The sequence below is a fragment of the Anoplopoma fimbria genome, chromosome 2, assembly GCF_027596085.1.
Source record: "Anoplopoma fimbria isolate UVic2021 breed Golden Eagle Sablefish chromosome 2, Afim_UVic_2022, whole genome shotgun sequence".
NCBI classification, from domain to species: domain Eukaryota; kingdom Metazoa; phylum Chordata; class Actinopteri; order Perciformes; family Anoplopomatidae; genus Anoplopoma; species Anoplopoma fimbria.
Window position 1 is genome coordinate 3,625,117 of NC_072450.1, and position 19,457 is coordinate 3,644,573.

General features: G+C 39.3%; 1 protein-coding gene across 9 annotated transcripts in view; it reads right to left on the reverse strand.

The window, feature by feature from the left end:
• The window catches only part of ppip5k1a (diphosphoinositol pentakisphosphate kinase 1a), a 42,099-nt gene extending 25,388 nt beyond the window's left edge, over positions 1–16,711 (reverse strand). For all 9 annotated transcript variants that reach the window (XM_054607722.1, XM_054607705.1, XM_054607689.1 and 6 more), the window contains exons 1-15: positions 16,631–16,711; positions 9,773–10,279; positions 8,596–8,791; positions 7,781–7,871; positions 7,603–7,688; positions 6,238–6,392; positions 5,020–5,121; positions 3,732–3,893; positions 3,514–3,635; positions 3,262–3,363; positions 2,499–2,585; positions 2,333–2,408; positions 2,094–2,203; positions 800–885; positions 566–691 (exon numbers count right to left, since the gene is read on the reverse strand). In XM_054607722.1, coding sequence (XP_054463697.1) covers positions 566–691; positions 800–885; positions 2,094–2,203; positions 2,333–2,408; positions 2,499–2,585; positions 3,262–3,363; positions 3,514–3,635; positions 3,732–3,893; positions 5,020–5,121; positions 6,238–6,392; positions 7,603–7,688; positions 7,781–7,871; positions 8,596–8,791; positions 9,773–9,916 — 1,645 coding nt within the window. In that variant the 5' untranslated portion in view covers positions 9,917–10,279; positions 16,631–16,711. The remainder of the gene's footprint in view (positions 1–565; positions 692–799; positions 886–2,093; positions 2,204–2,332; positions 2,409–2,498; positions 2,586–3,261; positions 3,364–3,513; positions 3,636–3,731; positions 3,894–5,019; positions 5,122–6,237; positions 6,393–7,602; positions 7,689–7,780; positions 7,872–8,595; positions 8,792–9,772; positions 10,280–16,630) is intronic.
• Between the last annotated feature and the right edge of the window lie 2,746 nt (positions 16,712–19,457).

The following is a 19,457-nucleotide window of genomic DNA, read 5'->3' on the forward strand; positions in this document are numbered from 1 at the left end:
TCACATAATCCTGAACTAGTCCTTCATATAGTCCTGAACTAGTCCTTCATATAGTCCTGAACTAGTCCTGAACTAGTCCTTCATATAGTGCTGAACTAGTCCTGAACTAGTCCTTCACATAGTCCTGAACTGAACTAGTCCTTCATATAGTCCTGAACTAGTCCTTCACATAGTCCTGAACTAGTCCTTCATATAGTTGATATAGTCCTATGTGAATAACATCTTGCCTGTATAGTCAAATTGTTTCAATATATTTAGTTTATCAGAAGTTGTGGTCATCATTTCACACCAACACTTCAGTTCACTTTAGGAACAAATAATAATAATAATAACTTTTATTTTTATTTATATAGCACCTTTTAAAAACAAGGTTTACAAAGTGCTTTGACAGACCAATATAATGGATCACTCAAGAAATTACAGATGAACATTTAATATCCAGGAATGAGGTCCTGTTTGTGTGTGCACATGATCAGGATGGAGCCATGTACATTCTGAGCCAGATAAAACCTCTGCAACGTTATCCTTTTTATTTTCAGCAGGAAAACGCTGCTGTGTGTCTCACCTTGACCTCCGGGGTACATGCAGCGGAAGGCCCTCCCCAGCTCCTCAGCCTGAACTCTGCCAGCAGGAGTCAGCTCTCCTCCCCACTTCAGAACCAGCAGCAGAGATGGACCTTCCTTACGCGTGTCTGAAAACACAGGATCCAAACGTAAACTTCAGTTGGCCAGCTTGAACGTAAAAACTTACTATTTTTGAGATTTTGAGAGAGAAAAAAAAAGCCTTAATATCTTCCTACCTTCTTCCTCACTTGAGGTTTTGGGCTGCCCATGGGGCAGGTAGGTTAGTTGCACTTTTCTGTTGATCCCAGAGAAATGGCCGTACCTTTAAATGGCAAGAAAATAAAACAAAAAGGTTAAGCTTTCCATTTCTAATCAGCATTAGACGACTAAAGATGTGTTTACTCGTGTAAAAACGGGACCGAGATGTTCAGTTACATGTGAGCATTACTGAGAGCATCCTCGACCTTCAAATCTCACAAGACACAGCGATCGTCCTCCCCTCCCCATGTGCCTCATCCAGAATAAATACTCTAAATCTTACTTCCACTGATATTTTGTATCATAGCAACCAGAAAACTGAGCCTCCAAAATGCTCTAAAGCGGTCCCAGCTGAACCGTTTGCAGCCCCTTCAGGAAGCCTTTTGTTCCAGTTGCCAATGGTCTGAACTTCATTTAATGAACACTGTACCGGATATCAACTGTTGCTTCTACACTTTATTAACCATTGCTTCATCTTTTATTGTCTGATTTGATTTGTTACGTCTTGTTTTTTAATAAATGATGTGTTTGTGAATCGTTGCTGCAAACCTAATGTCCTCTAGTGGGGCCATAAAGCTGAACTGAACCGGGTGTTCTGAAGAATTCTTGGCTACAGTTGTGCACATGTTGTGCCATTACAATCTGGGCATCTAAAAAAGGCAGTCGCCGCAATGTTTCTTGTGCGTAGAAGGCTGTTTACAGGTGAAACACTGCAGCCCAATCAATCTAAGCACATCAAAGGATCTTGTGTTTGGCAGACGGTGACCTTTTAAAGCTTATTTGTCACAAGCACGGGACCAAACCCAAAGACAAACTTGGAACTCTCTGTCCAAACTACTTTAAGGAAATTCTACAAGGTGAGCTCCAGAAAGTGAGGTTACGCACGTACCAAAACCATTACCATATCACCTTATAAGTTTACAGTATACTTACATTACATTACATTACAGTCATTTAGCAGACGCTTTTATCCAAAGCGACTTACAATAAGTGTATTCAACATAGGTATTCAAGAGAACTACTAGTCACCAGAAGTCATAAGTGCATCTCCTTTCTTAAACAAGCATCTAAAAGCATAAACCAGAGCACCATACATTGGAGTTCTTGCACAGTTTCACTACAAAACCAGTTTGGATTTAAAAAAAGTAATTTCCTTTTTGCAGTCTATCATGGTTTTGAAACAATTTGCTGAAACCACCTAGAGATGACATAAATGACTATGAGATCAGGGGGACTAGTGGTTGATAAAGTGACCCAGTTCACTTGACTCACATTTCCAGAACAGTCTTCAGCTGCTCCAGTTTGGACTTCTTCTCTTCTATCTCACAGTCGTTGTGCTGTCCTAGTTCTGCTAACAACTGCCGCGTGATGTCCAGCACCTCCTGTGGAGAGTTCAGAGTAACAAGCTGTCAGAGATCTTACACACACACACAGTTAATCACACACAGACTGAGGAGATACGGGAGTTAGGCATTACGAGGTCATCATGCTTTTGTCTGACTCATTGTTACCTGCAGTTGTTTGGGCTTCTTCAGCTTTAATTTCCCAGTTTTGTATCCACCGTATTTTTCAAATAGATCAAAGAACCTGGATGAATCGAAGACAAACTTCAGGTTAATCAAAAATATTTTAATCAGCCACAGAAAGAAAAGGAAAATAATAACAGAGATAACCTACATGGGGTTGCGAACTTCCATCTTCATCTTCTGTTTGGGCGTTCTGTCTCCGTGTCTGATGACAGCGATGACGCATCGTAGCTCCATCCTGAAGAGTGTGAGATTAAATTAAAGCAAACAACTATTTGCAATGTAAAGATTTTGCTTGGGTGATTCATATTTTTTTCATACCTTCCTGATACTTCAACGGGTTATAAGGTATATGACGGTATATGAATGACCAGCTGGGTAATTCTACCTTGCAGATCACACAAGTTGCTGGTCTACCGCTGACTGTTTTGTATGCTACATTTAGAATGTTTTCACCAGCGGCCTCCGGTTCTGTCGAGTGAGGTCAATGCAGAAGTGTCTTCAAACTTGCATTCTCTCTACTGACCAGCAGGGGTCGACTCCTCTGGTTGCAAAAAGAAGTCAGATTGTATAGAAGTCTATGAGGCTTCAAAACGTCAGTCCACAAACCAATGGGTGAGGTCACGATGACTACGTCCACTTTTCATAAACATTCTATGGTGATAATTCACCAAAGTCACAAACTACACCATCAAGCCAACTGATCGACGCAGCAGTAGACCAGCAACTTCTGTGTTTTGTTTAAGGAGTCTGGTAAATTTGAAGAGAGCATAGATAACGGCCTGAGCTCCCATTGATGGTTAAATACAAACAAACTGAATTCTACCTTTAAGGGACAACCCAAATTGATTTGGCCCACTGAACACACCTCCACTGCAAACATTCTGGATAAACTGTTCACTGTTCTGACTCACATGGTCCCTGAAGTCGTGGGAACAATGGGGATGTCCTCCGCCTCCGTCGGGATGGACCAAGGAATCTGAAACTGAGGAGCCAGCTCACGCATCACGATGTTCCTGAAGAAAGAGAAACAAATTCAACGAGGAATGAACCAAAGCAAGCTCAATGAGTTTCCCTTCTGGGGATTAATCATAAAGGTTTCTAGTCAAATCTCAGGAGAAAATAGTCCAGTAGATAAGGAATGACGTGAAAAATAAACGTGGTACCCGAGGATCTTGGCACAGTCGTCGTAGTACTTCATCGAGTTCTTCACGAAACTGAAACCGTTGACGTCACAAACATACGAGTGTCCGTTCGCTCGGAGCAGATCGAAGCCACACACAGTTTGCTGCAGTGAGAGGACACAAATTCAGCGTCAGCCATGACACTCCACAACAACGAAGGAAGAAGAGACGAGCGGGACAAAGCGATGTCTCCTCCTCACCTTGAATGCCAGGCAGACCTTCCGGGCCACCAGCTTCTCCATGGCTGAGAGCATCACCGGGTAGCGGACCTCCTTCCCCTCGCTGTCCCGCTCCACCTTCCCGTCCAGAGCGGGGGACTTCCGGGCCTCGGCGTGGGCGTAGTCGGGCCCCACGGTGTACACCTGAGGTCACACGAGACAACACCAGGCGTTCTCTCAGTTATTCTTAATGTAAACGTTGATTCTTGTCCCATTACACACAACATCACAATAATAAAGCTGTGATGTGTCAAGTGCTTTCCCCCCCCCCTATTCTGTATTACCACTTCAAAGTGTTATTTACACAAAATACTTTTAAAGATGACACTCCAGCTTAGTTTATACTGGCTGCAGTGAAGTCGGCGCGAGGTGTGTATAAACATGTCAGAGGGATTTATGCTTTTAAACGCTTTAGAAACCTTTTAGTCTTATAAATCTACACTTTGAGTATATATTTTTTTAGCCAAATCAAACTCTTAACAGGATATTTTAACTTTGTTTCTGTATAATGCATTTAGTACTTGACTTCCTTCTTTACAGGGCTTGCAGTCCATGAATATGAGAAATGACTTTACAGTTTATTCCTCCTCAGCATTGTGGCGGTTGGTTTATGGCGCTCTGCTGGTTACACTTCTTCACGGTGCATTCTATTCGTACAGGTTTTGCTTGTCCGACCACCAGCTCACACCGGTTTGACGAGAGGTGAGCCAAAAGAACATACGAGTGAACGTGTAAAATAAACACGGTGCGAGTTGTCCTGCTGACTGTGGTGCTGCTTCACTCGCTTCCTTTGTGTTCATTGGGGGTCATTCATGGTTCACCATCAGTCTCATTGTGTTCCACTGGGGAGCTGCTGCTGACACGTACTGGTTAAATGATGACGTATCACGGTCAAGTGTTTAGATTAATATCAAACCGGTATGAAAGCTTTTACACCAACAAATCAAAGTTCAAAATGTTGAAAAGAAATTCAAAACATATTGATTTTGTTTCAAACTTTTTCAAAACTGTATTCTTGCGAAAAATACCCGCTTATAGGATGTGTCTTTCTGAAATGCACCCTGGGAGTTTTAGTTAACTTCTACAGTTCTTCTGTACTGATGATTCAAAGGGCAGTTTTTCATGCCGACTTAACGGGGAAAATGACTTTCCTACAGAATCAGGGGCGCTTATAAAAGCTCCTCCCACTTCACAACTCTAGAAACGTTCATCTGAGAATTTAGTCACTTCCTTTCCTGTGAGTATAATCCACGCTCGGTCCATACTCTACCTTGACGTCCGTGCCGTCTGTTGGCATGAACTCTTCATAGATGTAGGAGCCCGTCTTCCTCACGTTGCTCTCCGGTGAGTACACGCTGCTCCGGCTGCCGATCTGCACAAATCAAACAGCCAGTGAGAAACCATCCAGTGCAGCTGTGACCTCTGAATATTCTCTTTAATATGCATCACGATCGCTGAATTAAGGGCGGCAGCACTGGGTTTGACAACAGTGGGCCTGATTTATGATAATGTGCTTTCTCTGGCAGAGCAACAGACTCATGTTCCATTACAGGACAAGCTATTAAGTTGTACAGGATACTGCAAGGGTTGTTTAGGAACATTAATCCTCTGAACCAGTTAACCGGGGGTTCAGAAGGAGTGAAAAGCATGTTCTCTCTAAACAAATCGGCAAAACGACACTGTTTATCAAAGCCAGAAGCTCTATAAAAAGTCATTATCGTCAGGTTTTCATCTATCCGACAGTCCTTGAACTTGCACTTCTGTCAATCTTGAAAAAGCAAACAAAACAAAGCTTAAAATTGTGATATTTCTTTAAAAACATTTTATTCGACATGTCTTATTTAAAATCTCGCCCCAAATAAATCTTTTGCTTTAACCAGATTCTGTAAAACACATTAAATTCTGAGCCCTTCAGCGCCACAAAGAAGCCATGATTGACTCCACTGAGACCAACAGTCACCTGACAAAAATTCTGTGAAACTTTGACTAAACTGCAGGCTGCTGAACACAGAGGAGAGGAAAGGACAGGAGAGGAGACAGAAGAGGAAAGGAGAGGAGGACAGGACAGGAGAGGAGAGGAGAGGAGAGGAGAGGAAAGGAAAGGAAAGGAGAGGAGAGGAGAGGAGAGGAGAGGAGAGGAGAGGAGAGGAGAGGACGTAATAGACGTTGTAAAAATGTCAATAGTTCGATATATAAAGCACGTGCAGCCTCCATTTATTGGTTACACTTGTGGGAACTTTGACAAATGTTGGATGTATAGATTCCAACGATTTCCATTTTTAGTAAAAATAAATTATCAAAGAAATTCAAATATATTTTTTTCTTTCTTTTATGAGGTATAGCATTATAACTGTGTGAAAATGGTCTTTATGCCACTGTAATCTGGTGTTGACGGGACAGTTTTAGGATGTTAAAGGACATAAATTTCATCCCATCTTGTCATCAGATGTTTCCTCTGATCATTCTTGGATCTATAGACTATAAGGACCTTTCTGAAGAGTCGCTGGCTGCCTCCACCAGCAGAGGTGGGGTAGTAGATGTAGACGTTGTGGTCCTCGGCGCAGACGGGCTTCTCAACGAAAGGTTTCTGGAATATCTCTCCGTTCACCTCCACGTGGTCCTCTCCTTCCACCAGGTTACACTCTGAGACACACGGAGGAAATGTTTCCGTGAGCCAGGAAGCAGCCTATTCATTATCGCTTTAAATATACACAGATGACACTCGCTCCACCCGAGGGTTTACGTTTGATCCCCGTGAAGCAGCTCTGCACTCCAAACCATGTAACACTCATTGGTCCTTACGAAGACATTATCATAACTGTCAAGGATGGCAGAGATATGAAACAGCTGATCAGTCCAAGGACTTTCTCTACGTCACGGTGCAAAAAAAAAAAAAAAAAAAAAGGATTCGAATTGCACACCCATCATACCACGGCACTTAAAACGGATAGTTTGGATGTTTAGAGGTTTGTTTGTATGACGAACGTCTCCATAGTCAGTGTTCTACCACAGCACAGGAGCAAAGCAATGTACTGCTGTGGACGTGAGTGTACGCTGTATTTAGAATATATTCACCTCTTCACCTTGCTGTCAGACAGACCTTTAAGTTAGGGAACTGAATTCGTTATCTGTGCTCTCTCCAAAGACACAAGACTCCATTGACAAAAGCATTCATTTTACCTAGCAGATCACAGGTGTTGCTGGTTAACTGATGCCTTGATTAGTTGGTTTTTTTTGTTGCTATTGCATCACAAAAATCACAGAATAACACAAACAGACGAACAAATAAAGGCAGCAGTAGACCAGACACTAAAATGATGTTTTTGTCAATGGAGTCTGGTAGCTCTGAAGCGAGATAACTGCTAGTTATCGTCAGAAAGGGCTGTCTGACGGCAAGGTAAAGCGGTGAAAACATTCTAAACTAATTTCCTGGTTTTAGGACTCATTCCTGCAGAACCCTGTGTGTTTTGATGCTGCTCCCGGTCCACAGCAGCACATATGCTGGTTCTCCTGTCTGTTTCTCCATGTATGTAATACACTAAATATGGTACCTCATACAACCACACATCCAAACTATCCCTTTAAGAATGGTACACTCTCAACTGCTTCACATTTGACACTATATTTATCCACAAGCTGAAATAAACCCAATGCAGTCTTGGATTAATGGCCTCAGGATGCTGCCTGGACGGAGCCTGTTTTTCTGAGGAACTAAAAGCTTGTGAGTGAATATAGTCAGCTTCCTATTGCCTTTTCCCCCATGTCATGTTAACTGTAGTAAAAGCAAAAAAAAAAAAAAAGGACACATGAGTAAATAGCTTATTGAATATCATTAATGAGCCGTCAGACTGACCGTCGGGTTTATCTGGGTCGCGGTTCAGCACAGCGTAGCGCGGTAAATCAATCCCTTCCTCCTGCAGGATGCGGTACACCTCTCTCCTGTTTAACAAATACATAAAATAATAATCATAATCAACATTCTCAATCGTAACCAATATTGTAAAAGTACAGTTAGGAGTGAGTCTGAGTACCTGTCCTGTATGTAGTACTGCATGTTCAGGTCGTTGAGGAGCAGAGGGTTTCTCAGTTTGGCATAGCTCACCGCCTTATCCAGCGGGAATCCTGGTTGACAAGCAGAGAAATCAATCAATGAATGAAGCTCATGGATAATATGATGTTAATAACAAGTAAGGGGAAACAAGTTCAGAGTGACGGCTGCTGGGACGGCGTTGGAGGAAACACAAACACACTTGAGACGCTGTGGACTACGAACATGGAGAGACAGAAAGACTCTGTTGGACTAAACATAATGCTGACATTGTGTTATAAGACAGTAACTCTGTTTAGTGTGTGAAATGACTGAGCAGTTGATGAAAGGCCCATGTGATCACACTGGCAGCAGTGTCGCCGCCGGTGACGATATGTTTTGGCATAAAAACAATTAAGAATTAATGTGAAATTGTCACGATTAGCATACTTTTTAGCAATGTTTTTTGTGAGTTTTTTTGATCAGATCGACCTTCAGTCCTGTTGGACATTTATGCCAAAATGTAGTGAGATTGCCTCAAGACATTCCTGAGAAATCACCATAATGGAGACGGACGTGAGGTCACAGTGACCTTTGACCCCCAAAATTCTCATCAGTTCATCCTTGAGTCCTGGTGGACGTTTTATGCTACATTTCAATAGAATCCCTCAAGGCTTTGCTGTGAGATAGTGGTTCCAAGAAATGGGACGGACAAACAAACTACACCAAAAACAATAATGCATAATGCAATATCACCTTCGCCTGAAACATCAAACATGTTTGTGTGTGTTTGTGGGTGTTTTTGTGTGTGTCTTGTACCCTTGGAGTGGAAGGAGATGAGGCAGTCGCACAGAGGCCATTTCTCCACGGGCTCGTTGAGGATGGCGTCCTCTGGGAAGATGACCACGGTGATGAACTCGAACTTGCACAGCCTCTCCAGGATCTGGGTCATTGGCTTGGACTTGGACTTCTTCATCATGCAGCAGATCCCGACCACGATCTGTTGCTCCGGGGGCTGAAGGAGGGGAGACGCAGAGAGAGAGAAAGAATCTGTCAGAGGAAGCAGGAGAGACAACGGCAGCTTTGTCCCACACAATCCCCCACAAAACCTCAAACTGAAGGACCGACTGAAATAGACTTCCGTAGTGTGTCCTCTTCTAAGACGGAGTGGTTGAAAATCTCCAACTTAATTTGATAGCACCAACCACAGTCCTTAAAGGTTGGTTTGTTTGCAACCATGACGGATGTGTCCCGTTTATAGCCCTGGACCTTCTCGTCTGTTAGCTGCTATCCAGCTGACGAATTCACCAGAACAACCAATGTCAATGTTAACGAACAGGCTCCAAGCTAACACAGTCACATTCAGTGTGTTCACGTGCACTGTTAGTCATCAACTATTTTATTTTTGAACACGTTTTCGTTATCTGGATAAGTGATTGGAGAAATTTCCCCAGAAAGATTTCTCCTGAAGGAGGCCGATCGTTTACGAACATAATCTGTTTTTTAATCTATTTATTACATGTATTAAAAAATACCTCACGCCAAGAAAATATCACTTTGACAGCAGAGCAGCGGCATTAGAGGTTAGATTTATTTATTTATTCACCAGGGACAGCAAATAAATTAACATTTCAGTTTCCACTTAAATGTAAATGTGCCAGAGTTAGCTAGAGCGCGAATTAGCTAGAGAGCAAATTTTTCATCTGTAGTCCCTGGGCAGGTAGTTACAATTACGTGGTAGCTAACAGGCTCCACTACTTTTGACTTATTGTAAAAAAACAAGACACTGTTGTGCCTGTGAGGAGAAGCTGTTCTCTTTTAGTTTATCTGTCCTCTCACTGTGCTGTCAGTGTGCACCAAGGCAAAAAGAAGTGACCTCTGACCTGCTGCTATGACAAAGTTACTCAAGGGCATCTAATAATCTACTATCCACTGATTATCTGATGCTGAGGAGGAACGCTTCAAAGTAAGGAGCTAGCGTAGTGCGAGTTCCCACCGAGTCAGTGTCTTCGTCGTCCTCATACAGCTCCATGTCTGTCCTCATGCTATCTTCCAGGGGCTCGCTCTCATCGTCCTCGCAGCCCACGAAGAATCTGGGAGCGCCACGCCGGCTCTCGCCCGGGCTGTTGGGCTCTGACATCACAGTCCCCCGCGGCAGCCCTCAGGGTCCCACCGCGCCATCGTACACCAACACGCCGCCGCGGAGGGCCGCCGATGGGAGGGCCCGAGGCCTGAGGGAGAGAGGGACGGGACCACTCTGCCGGGGGGCCGGAGAGCAGGAGCCGGTGGATGAAGGCGTGCGTGAGGAAGAGGAGCGGAATGAGACCGAACCAGGGGAAGAGGTTAGGTGAGAAATGATGGCGCCGGTCAGTCCTCTGTGATGACGCCGTTATTCAAGCTACTCATTCTTCTCTCAGCTGATTCACGTCTCAGACGGGCTTCTCAAGAGCTCCAGTTATCTGATGACAGTCCTGTCCTCCATTTGTGTGCAAGACTGACAGTCCTAGAAGAGACACAAAACATTTCAACATTATTACAAACTCATTATCAGTTTGCACCGCATAATGCCTACTAAACAAATGATCACGAGCTTTCTGTTTACTGTCCACAAGCGTCTCCGTCACATCTCTGAAAATGTTGCAGCGAATTTCCAAACAGGCGTTATTTAAATAAACTGAACACATGTTGGGAATCTAAACAGCCAAAAACAAATTAAAACAGTAAGAAGGGCCACATGTTAAAAGCTTTAACTCAAAATCTCACGAGACTGACGCCCGGTCCCAAGGCAACCAGACGCATTGCATTGTGGGGCATTCCAGTGTAAGCAAAGAGTCTCATTTCATCTCATACTTAGACATTCTTCCAACACAGCCAAAGTCTCACTGAAAAACAAACGGTCCACTCCTCCTCCATGCTTGTTTACGGCAACACTTATCTTAAAAAAACATTAAGAGCATCTAAAACACAAAACTAGAACTACGGCCTTGCGGTTGTAAGCCTCAATCAACCGGTCAAGTTTTCAACTCTTGACAAATCTCCTGCAATGATTATCTTCTGATTTCATTCAATTTCCAGTTTCCTGCATATGTGATAAAATGTCTTCCAATATCAAAAGATTGTAGCATAAAAAACACATCAATACAATTGATCAAATCCAAAAAGAAGTTTGATGGTTTCTTTCCAACATAGTCTCAATATGCCAAGCTGTGTTGAGGATTTTATTTTTTCCAACTAAAAAAAAAGAATACCATGTGTGGAACTGCATATCCCAGCCATTGTCCCATCACCTTTAAGCAGAAATGGCCGTGTGCTTGGTCAATAATTACCTCCAGGACCTGCTCTACCGTTACACATCTAACCCTGAGGCAGCAGTCTGCAGGGGCATCGGCTCCGATCCGCACTCCCATCACCACTAAACATTAGCCAGTGGAGGAGACAGGACGGCCAGCGGACCACGAGTGCGATGCAGACAAACCGCAGCTACTCATTACTCCCTGGCACGCCATAAGACGCCCATCTGAACAACAAAACCGCTCCGCCATCGGGCACAGTCACTCACGGGTCAAGGGGCTGACTATTTGCAGTGGAAAATACCGTTATTAGCATAAGCAGCCCAGAAGGGGTCGAAGACCAGATAATAAACAAACACATTACTGTTCACAGACTTGAGGATCTCCAGCTGAGGAAACACAAATAAGACTGCAAAAAAGACAAAAGTTTTCTCCACTGGTTTAGTTGAAGGCCCCTGCTAATCATCCTGGGATCCAGAAATAATAGTAAAGCATTCATTTTCACTTAAGAGTGTTAAGTCCATGAATCAAGAAGTCAGTCAGCAGAAAAAGATTGGCCACTATTTTGATAAACGAGTACTCAACCAAGTCATTTTGTAAAAGAAAAAAATATCAAAAATGATTTACATTTTTTGTGCTTTCTTTGTTTTCTCTGATAGTAAATTTGTCAGAAAAAAACGGCTATTTAACCTTGGAACTTGGGAACTTTTGGGAAATTGTAGGCACTTTTTATTATTTTTGGACATTTTAAAAACCATTAATCAAGAAAATATTTAACAGAAAAAAAAAAAACATTATTTTACATAAAAGAAACAGAATTTCAAAGAACCATTTGAGTGACTGAAGAACTGGTTAAGCCTACTGCTGTCTTCCACCTAATAAACATTATTAAGCGGGTGAAAGAAGATAATAATAATAATAATAATAATAATAATAATAATAATAATAATACTTTAATTTTATATAGCGCTTTTCTAGATACCCAAAGACGCTTTACATAGGGCGAAGACAAGATGTGAAGAAGACGGTAACAGTCGTACTTAATAAATGTATTTGTGAAGATGTTATCTTTCAGTTTGAACATAGTTGTTACCAAAGTGCCTCGATATCTGTCACATCCATTTTTAGGCAATGCCAAAAAAAAAAAAACAGGGGTCCGTGGCTGCTAAGTATTACTTTATAAATGTTCCACTGTTGCCTGGTACCCACATACAGACGTTTATTCTCACTCCCCATCGTGGCACTGAGTTGATTTAAAATAAACTCTTCCCATGCCTAAGTGGATTAGTGTTTCAGAGCCTGAGCGTAACAGTTAATCTCTTCTATTACACCTGCTTACTTGGGGCCATAGCTCACCGCTGAGAAGGCTGAGGTCATGTCCTCTTTATTCTTGAGGGGTTCTTTCGAGGTTTAGGTGACCCGCGAGTTCAGTTTACACCTTGATTTCATGTTAAAACCCCTAAATCCCAATTATGCCTAGTTTTTAGTATTGTATCTTGTTTCAAACTTATGACACAATCCTGTTGGTTTTAAAAGTGTTTTTAAACTTAAGACACATGGAGGCAGAATCGAATTGTTCACTGATCAAACAGGAAAGCCAATTTTTGCATTACCAATTAATCTGCTGAATATTTCCTAGATCAATTGATTGCTTAGTCAATAAAATAGCCAATAATGACTACCATTGCTTAACAGAGCCCAAAGTGATGCCTTTAAGTATCTTGTTTTGCCCAACGGACATATATAATAATAATAATAATAATAATAATAATAATAATAATAACCAAATAATATGACTTTTACCATTACAATTATATTAAAACTTAAAATAGTTGGAAAATCTTTAAAACTTGAGAAGTGGGAACCAAAAATATTACTTTAACAATTAATAGATTAACAGATTTGCCTATTCTTCGAGATGCATCAGGACAGTAAAGGCTTGGTGGTTTTCATAAATGCTGATGTGACAATATAGTAAAACTCCAGTTCATAAGTGGAAAGTTACTGATGTTCAACACAGAGACGGTGCCAAGGCTAAATTTGCACAATGACTCAAGTCTGGCATCTTCTTCTCCTGTCTTTGACCTCTCCCTTCATCTCATAGATAATAACAGTAATTGCCACATGAGGTTCTGGATCTCTATTGCACCACTTTATATGCAGAAACTTGCACTTTTCCTACAATTCAGCTCTCCACCTCTACCCCACCTTGAACCGGATGAGTCAGGACTCCTTGCTGGGACAGGCTCAGACACCTCCTGCAGAGCGCTGAGCCCGGATCGGCTCCAGCCTTTATCCCAACGGACAGTGGAGCCCGAATCTGCGCAAGAACTTTGTTCCTATAAAGCTCTGCTCATTCATGGCTGCCACGGCCTTCTTTACTATATTAAGGAGGGGAACGTTTTAAAGATATTTATGGTGCCGTGTTGCCACCTAATCTGACTGGCAGACTTAACTGGGTGTGTGGGCGCCACTGGGAGTCGATTTCTTGCAAAATTATTAATTCAAATAGCCACGATGTGCACGCAACCTCCTTTGTTCATTTTTAACTGCTGACACTAATGATTTCTGATCTCTGGGTCTTCACATTTGTCTATTTTGAAGAAGAATTCAGCATTTCAGCATCAGAACTTTACAAAGTCAGAAAAACTGTTTCAGTTTATACCTATAGAAACTAACGCCTTGAAGTGACACATAACTTAATTTAAAACTTATTTACATTCATGTATGGTTGCAACTGACGAGGACATTTGTTATTAATCTGCTCATTGTGTAAGTGATTGTGACAAACATGTGACATCTTCAATTTACGTGTTTTGCTTGACCAACAATCCAAAACTGTCACATTAGGCGTCTTCACATTTGTCTATCTTGTCACATTTGTTCACATTTGTCTATTTTGAAGAAGAATTCAGCATTTCAGCACCAGAACTTTACACCTTCCACTGTCAGAAAAAAGTGTTTCAACAGTTTATACTGGTATAGAAACTAACGCCTTGAAGTGACACATAATTTACATTCATGTATTGGTTGCCCCGTCGCTCAGAGGTCCCTGCTGCCGATCCACCCGGTCACAGCTTTTTTCTGTCCTGGCCCCTCAGTGGAGGAATGAACTCCCCACTGACGTCAGGACAGCAGAGTCGCTGCCCATCTTTAAACTCACCTCTTCAAGAAGTACTACCCTGAGCCTTCCACGTAGCACTTATTGTATTCTATTAGTTTGTTGCACTTATTGTATTCTATTAGTTTGTTGCACTTATTGTATTCGTATTATTTGTTGCACTTATTGTATTGGTATTAGTTTGTTTCTGTACTTTTGCTCTGGTTTATGCTTTTAGATGCTTGTTTAAGAAAGGAGATGCACTTATGACTTCTGGTGACTAGTAGTTCTCTTGAATACCTATGTTGAATACACTTATTATAAGTCGCTTTGGATAAAAGCATCTGCTAAATGACTGTAATGTAATGTAATGTAATGTAATGGTTGCAACTGACGAGGACATTTGTTATTAATCTGCTAATTGTGTAAGTGATTGTGAAAAAACATCCATAACAAACATGTGACATCTTCAATTTACTTGTTTTGCTTGACCAACAATCCAAAACTGTCACATTAGACAGAGAAAAGTAGGAAATGAACGAATGAGATCTATTAAAAGACAGGAAACAGGTAGTGATGCATGTTCTATAATCAACTTATTGATTAATCTTCTCATCGGTTCTGCTGTAATTGAGTAAAACTCAAGCATTAATTAGATTGTATTTGGTTTCCATTCAGAATGTTCTGCAGAGGAGAGAAGGGATTTGGACCTGCAGTATAAAAATCATGAGCATTTACAGTACCAGTCAAAAGTGTGGACACACCTTCTCATTCAACTACTCTGAAGAATCTAAAATATAAAACATATTCTGGTTTGTTGAGCATTTGTTTGTTTACCACATAATTCCATATGTGTTCCTTCATAGTTTGGATGTCTTCAATATTAATCTACAATGTAGAAAAAAATAATAAGAAACATAAAGAAAAACCATTGAATGAGAAGGTGTGTCCAAACTTTTGACTGGTACTGTATATATATATATTTTAAATTGCCAAATGTAATTTTCTTTAATCAAGCACGTCACGTTATATTACTTTCTTAAAAGACCAATTAGACCGTCTAATGATGTTGTCTTTGGTTTTGATATTTTCAAATGCGTCCCGATTATTTATTTATTTAGATAGATAGATAGATAGATAGATAGATAGATAGATAGATAGATAACATTTTAGTTTATGTTGGGAGTGTTTTCTGAAGAGGTACCAGTCAAAAGTTTGGACACACCTTCTCATTCAATGGTTTTTCTTTATTTTTATTTTATATATATTTTATTTTATATATATACAGTACCAGTCAAAAGTTTGAACACACCTTCTCATTCAATACTTTTCTTTATTTTTTTTTTTTGTTTGTTTACTACATAATTAATATTGAAGACATCCAAACTATGATGGAACACATATGGAATTATGTGGTAAACAAACAAATGCTCAACAAACCAGAATATGTTTTATATTTTAGATTCTTCAAAAACCAGTTGAATGAGAAGGTGTGTCCAAACTTTTGACTGGTACTGTATATATATAAATAAAAATATATATAAATATAAAAATAAAAAATAAAGAAAAACCATAATGAAAAATAAAAATATATATCAAATAAAAATAAAAATAAAGAAAAACCATTGAATGAGAAGGTGTGTCCAAACTTTTGACTGGTACTGTATATATATAAAATAAAAAAATATATAAAATAAAAATAAAAATAAAGAAGAACCATTGAATGAGAAGGTGTGTCCAAACTTTTGACTGGTACTGTATATATATAAAATAAAAAAATATATAAAATAAAAATAAAAATAAAGAAAAACCATTGAATGAGAAGGTGTGTCCAAACTTTTGACTTGTTCTGTATATATATAAAATAAAGAAATATATAAAATAAAAATAAAATAAAGAGAAACCATTGAATGAGAAGGTGTGTCCAAACTTTTGACTTGTTCTGTATATATATAAAATAAAAAAATATATATAAAATAAAAAAATATATAAAATAAAATTTAAATAAAGAGAAACCACTGAATGAGAAGGTGTCTAAACATTGTCTGGTTCTGTCCTTCAGATTAACACATGTCTACAACTCAAATCTCCCAGCTGCCCCTGAAGGCGTCTCCAGTCTGCAGATGTTCCTGAGAAACGACGTGAAATGACAGAAAAAGGAACAAACGTGGACATTACAGAAACCTCAACCCTAATATCTAAATAACTAATGTTAATAATAGTGCATCTAACGACCTGGACAGCCCCCCCACAGCTAGCATACCGCTATCTAAACACAGCTAGCATCCAGCTAGCTAGCTAGCTAGCTAGCTTCCACCCCCGGCTCAATGCAATGTAAACACGTCTTCAGCTGCCATTTTGTGCCAGTTTGCATGTAATAAATCCAAATGTCTGTGCGGTTATTAATGTCATCGAGAGTGATGTTTGTGTTACCAGAGAGTGATGTTATAAAATATGGACTCACAGTGCGGGAGGAGGGTTTGTGTGGCTGCCATCGGCTCGCTTCCTTCTCCTCTTGACAGTTTGCATGTGCAACCAACCTTGGTTTGACGCACAGGGTGATGGGCAGCCTGTGACAGCCAATGGGAGAGGAGGAGGGCTTTGAGAGGGGGCGTGGCGTATGAGCCAATCAACAACGAGAGAAAAGTCAGACGGTGTAAGAAGAGCGTTAGCGCCCTCTGGTGGTCAAATATAAACAATAAAATAGTTTTAAACTGAAAGGCCCTCAATTAGGGGCCAGGGAGAACAGTGTGAAACAATGCACTGATCACAAAATAATATAGTGATGTTGCACTTCAAATTAAACAGCAGAACCTGGGCTACAAGAATATATAAGCCATTTTTACATGATCCAAACACAACTCAAACACCAACTAAATGAATTACCAAATATCAGTACACACAAACAATATCTCAAAAGAACAAGATAAGATAAGATAAGATGAGATAAGATAAGATAAGATAAGATAAGATGAGATAAGATAAGATAAGATAAGATAAGATTAAGATATAAGATAAGATAAGATAATCCATGATTAGCGGGGAAATTTGCAGGCTTACAGCAGCGTAGAGTAAAGTGCACACAAGAGACATAGTAAAAGAAGACAAGATAAAAAATAAAAAATGAAGATAAAAAAAAACAAGTATTATAAATAAGCAATAAAAATAAATAAAAAAAAACAGTAGAAAAACAACAATAACTGAAATATTATATTTACAGACAGAAAAAAACTATTTTAACTATTTTAACTTTTTTAACTATTATTGCACAGTGTAATGTGTAATGTATTGCACAGGTTTTTTATTGTCATGTTATTATTGTCATGTTATTATTGTCATGTGGTCTGCTGGGAGCAGAGTTGGTTGTGCAGCCTGACAGCAGCTGGAAGGAAGGACCTGCGGTAGTCTGCAGATAGTCCACAGATTCCGGACATATACATATATACATACATATACATCAAATCCCTCTACATCAAAGCATCAGCGAGATGTGAGCCAAAGAACACCAACAACAGAAATGGCTTCATCGAACGATAGTTGTATATTTTCTCTTATCTGAGCTGTTTTGCCGTGAAAGGTTTATTTTACCGGTAAATATGCAATTTTCGAGCAGAGGCCTAAAAAATAGGTGTGTTTTTAAAAGGTTAAGAAAGAATAAATAGATAAATAACTTTTATTTGACACCTACAGTTTTTTATTCCCCCATAATGACCTTCAATACAATTTGTCGTCATAAAAAAAAACACATTTCTAGTTGTTTCTAGTACACATTAAATGTTGTATATAGAAATGCATCCATCATGACATCATTGTAACACAGACAGGGGTCAATATGCTTCACTATAAGTAATTGATTTGACAATTTACTGTATTTTAATGTTTTGTGTCTTTTTTCCTCTCTGGTCAGTCATATATATACTCTCATTACGCTCTCTTATCGTTCTATTTTATTTTTATTTTATTTCATTGTATAATATCTTTTATTTATTATCTTAATCTGTTTACTCTGTACTTGAGCTGCTGCAACACCCGCATTTCCGCCATGGGGATCAATAAAGGAATATCTATCTATCTATTAATTATGAATACTCTATATTTGTCTCTCTTTTTTTCTTTCTGTCACAAAAAGTTGAGGAGGAATAGAAAATACTGAATGATAAATCAGAAACGTATTAAATGTCCAACAGTGTCAACATCTGTCTTCTCTTATTACACAATAATCAATCAGTCATGTTTATAAAATAAAAACAGACTCATGAAGACATGATGACAATATAAAAACATGTGATGAAACTGACAAATTATTTTTTTATTATTTTTATTCTCACCACCGTAATCTGTCAGCTTCAAGATCGAAGTCATTTGAAGACTTAAATCCCTCAAAAACATAAAGTATAAAGTTTATTTCTTTAGAAAAACTTATTCAAGTAATTTCCTGGTCACAGCTTTTTATCAAACACACTTCATTTTATTATACACATGACTCAACAAGCAGAGTTTCCTAAAGATAGAAGTGCTCCCTCCCACTTTAAAATTCTGCAGAAAATGAATCAGTAAATCTGGTTGATCTGATGACACTCAGGTGATTTGCTTGATCTCATGATGCTATCCAAAGGCCTTTACGCACCAGGGGAGCTTATTTTTGTCAGATTAATTCACACAGCAATATATTTTTATAAACTGATGCAATTGTAAAGCAACGTCATTTTTTTCCATAACAAGAATATTCAAGATTCAAGAGTCAATCCGCTTAAACAAGTAATAAATTAAGTAATAGTAGTTACAGTTAATGAATAGTAAATATAAAAAAGACATATAATATACAATCTAATACGATTAATGTAATAACAAAAATAGGAATAATAAAGAAAATTAATAAAACAACAATAAAGTGGTTAAATATTGAACAGGGGTTGAATTGCACTTAATGTGTGTTCCTGTATTCACAATAACCTTCTTCATATTGGTAAAATTTTGACTATTGTAGTTTGATTTACATTTTACATTTCCATTTATTTAAATGCAGAAGGGACATTTCGTGTACATGTATCTATGTATCTACATGACCATTAAAGCTGATATTCATATTCATTCATTATGATTGCAGGACTTTTAAACACTATTGCTACTTTTACTTAATTCAAATATATGTGAGTACTTACAGTACTATCCAGTCCTTAAACTTTAAGGGAGCAAGTATCACTTCTGCTTAAAAAGCCACTTTTAGTCTGAATTCAGTTTCAAACTAAGAAGCCTCCCTACAGCACCTGTTACCTCCTCTGCTGCTGGTA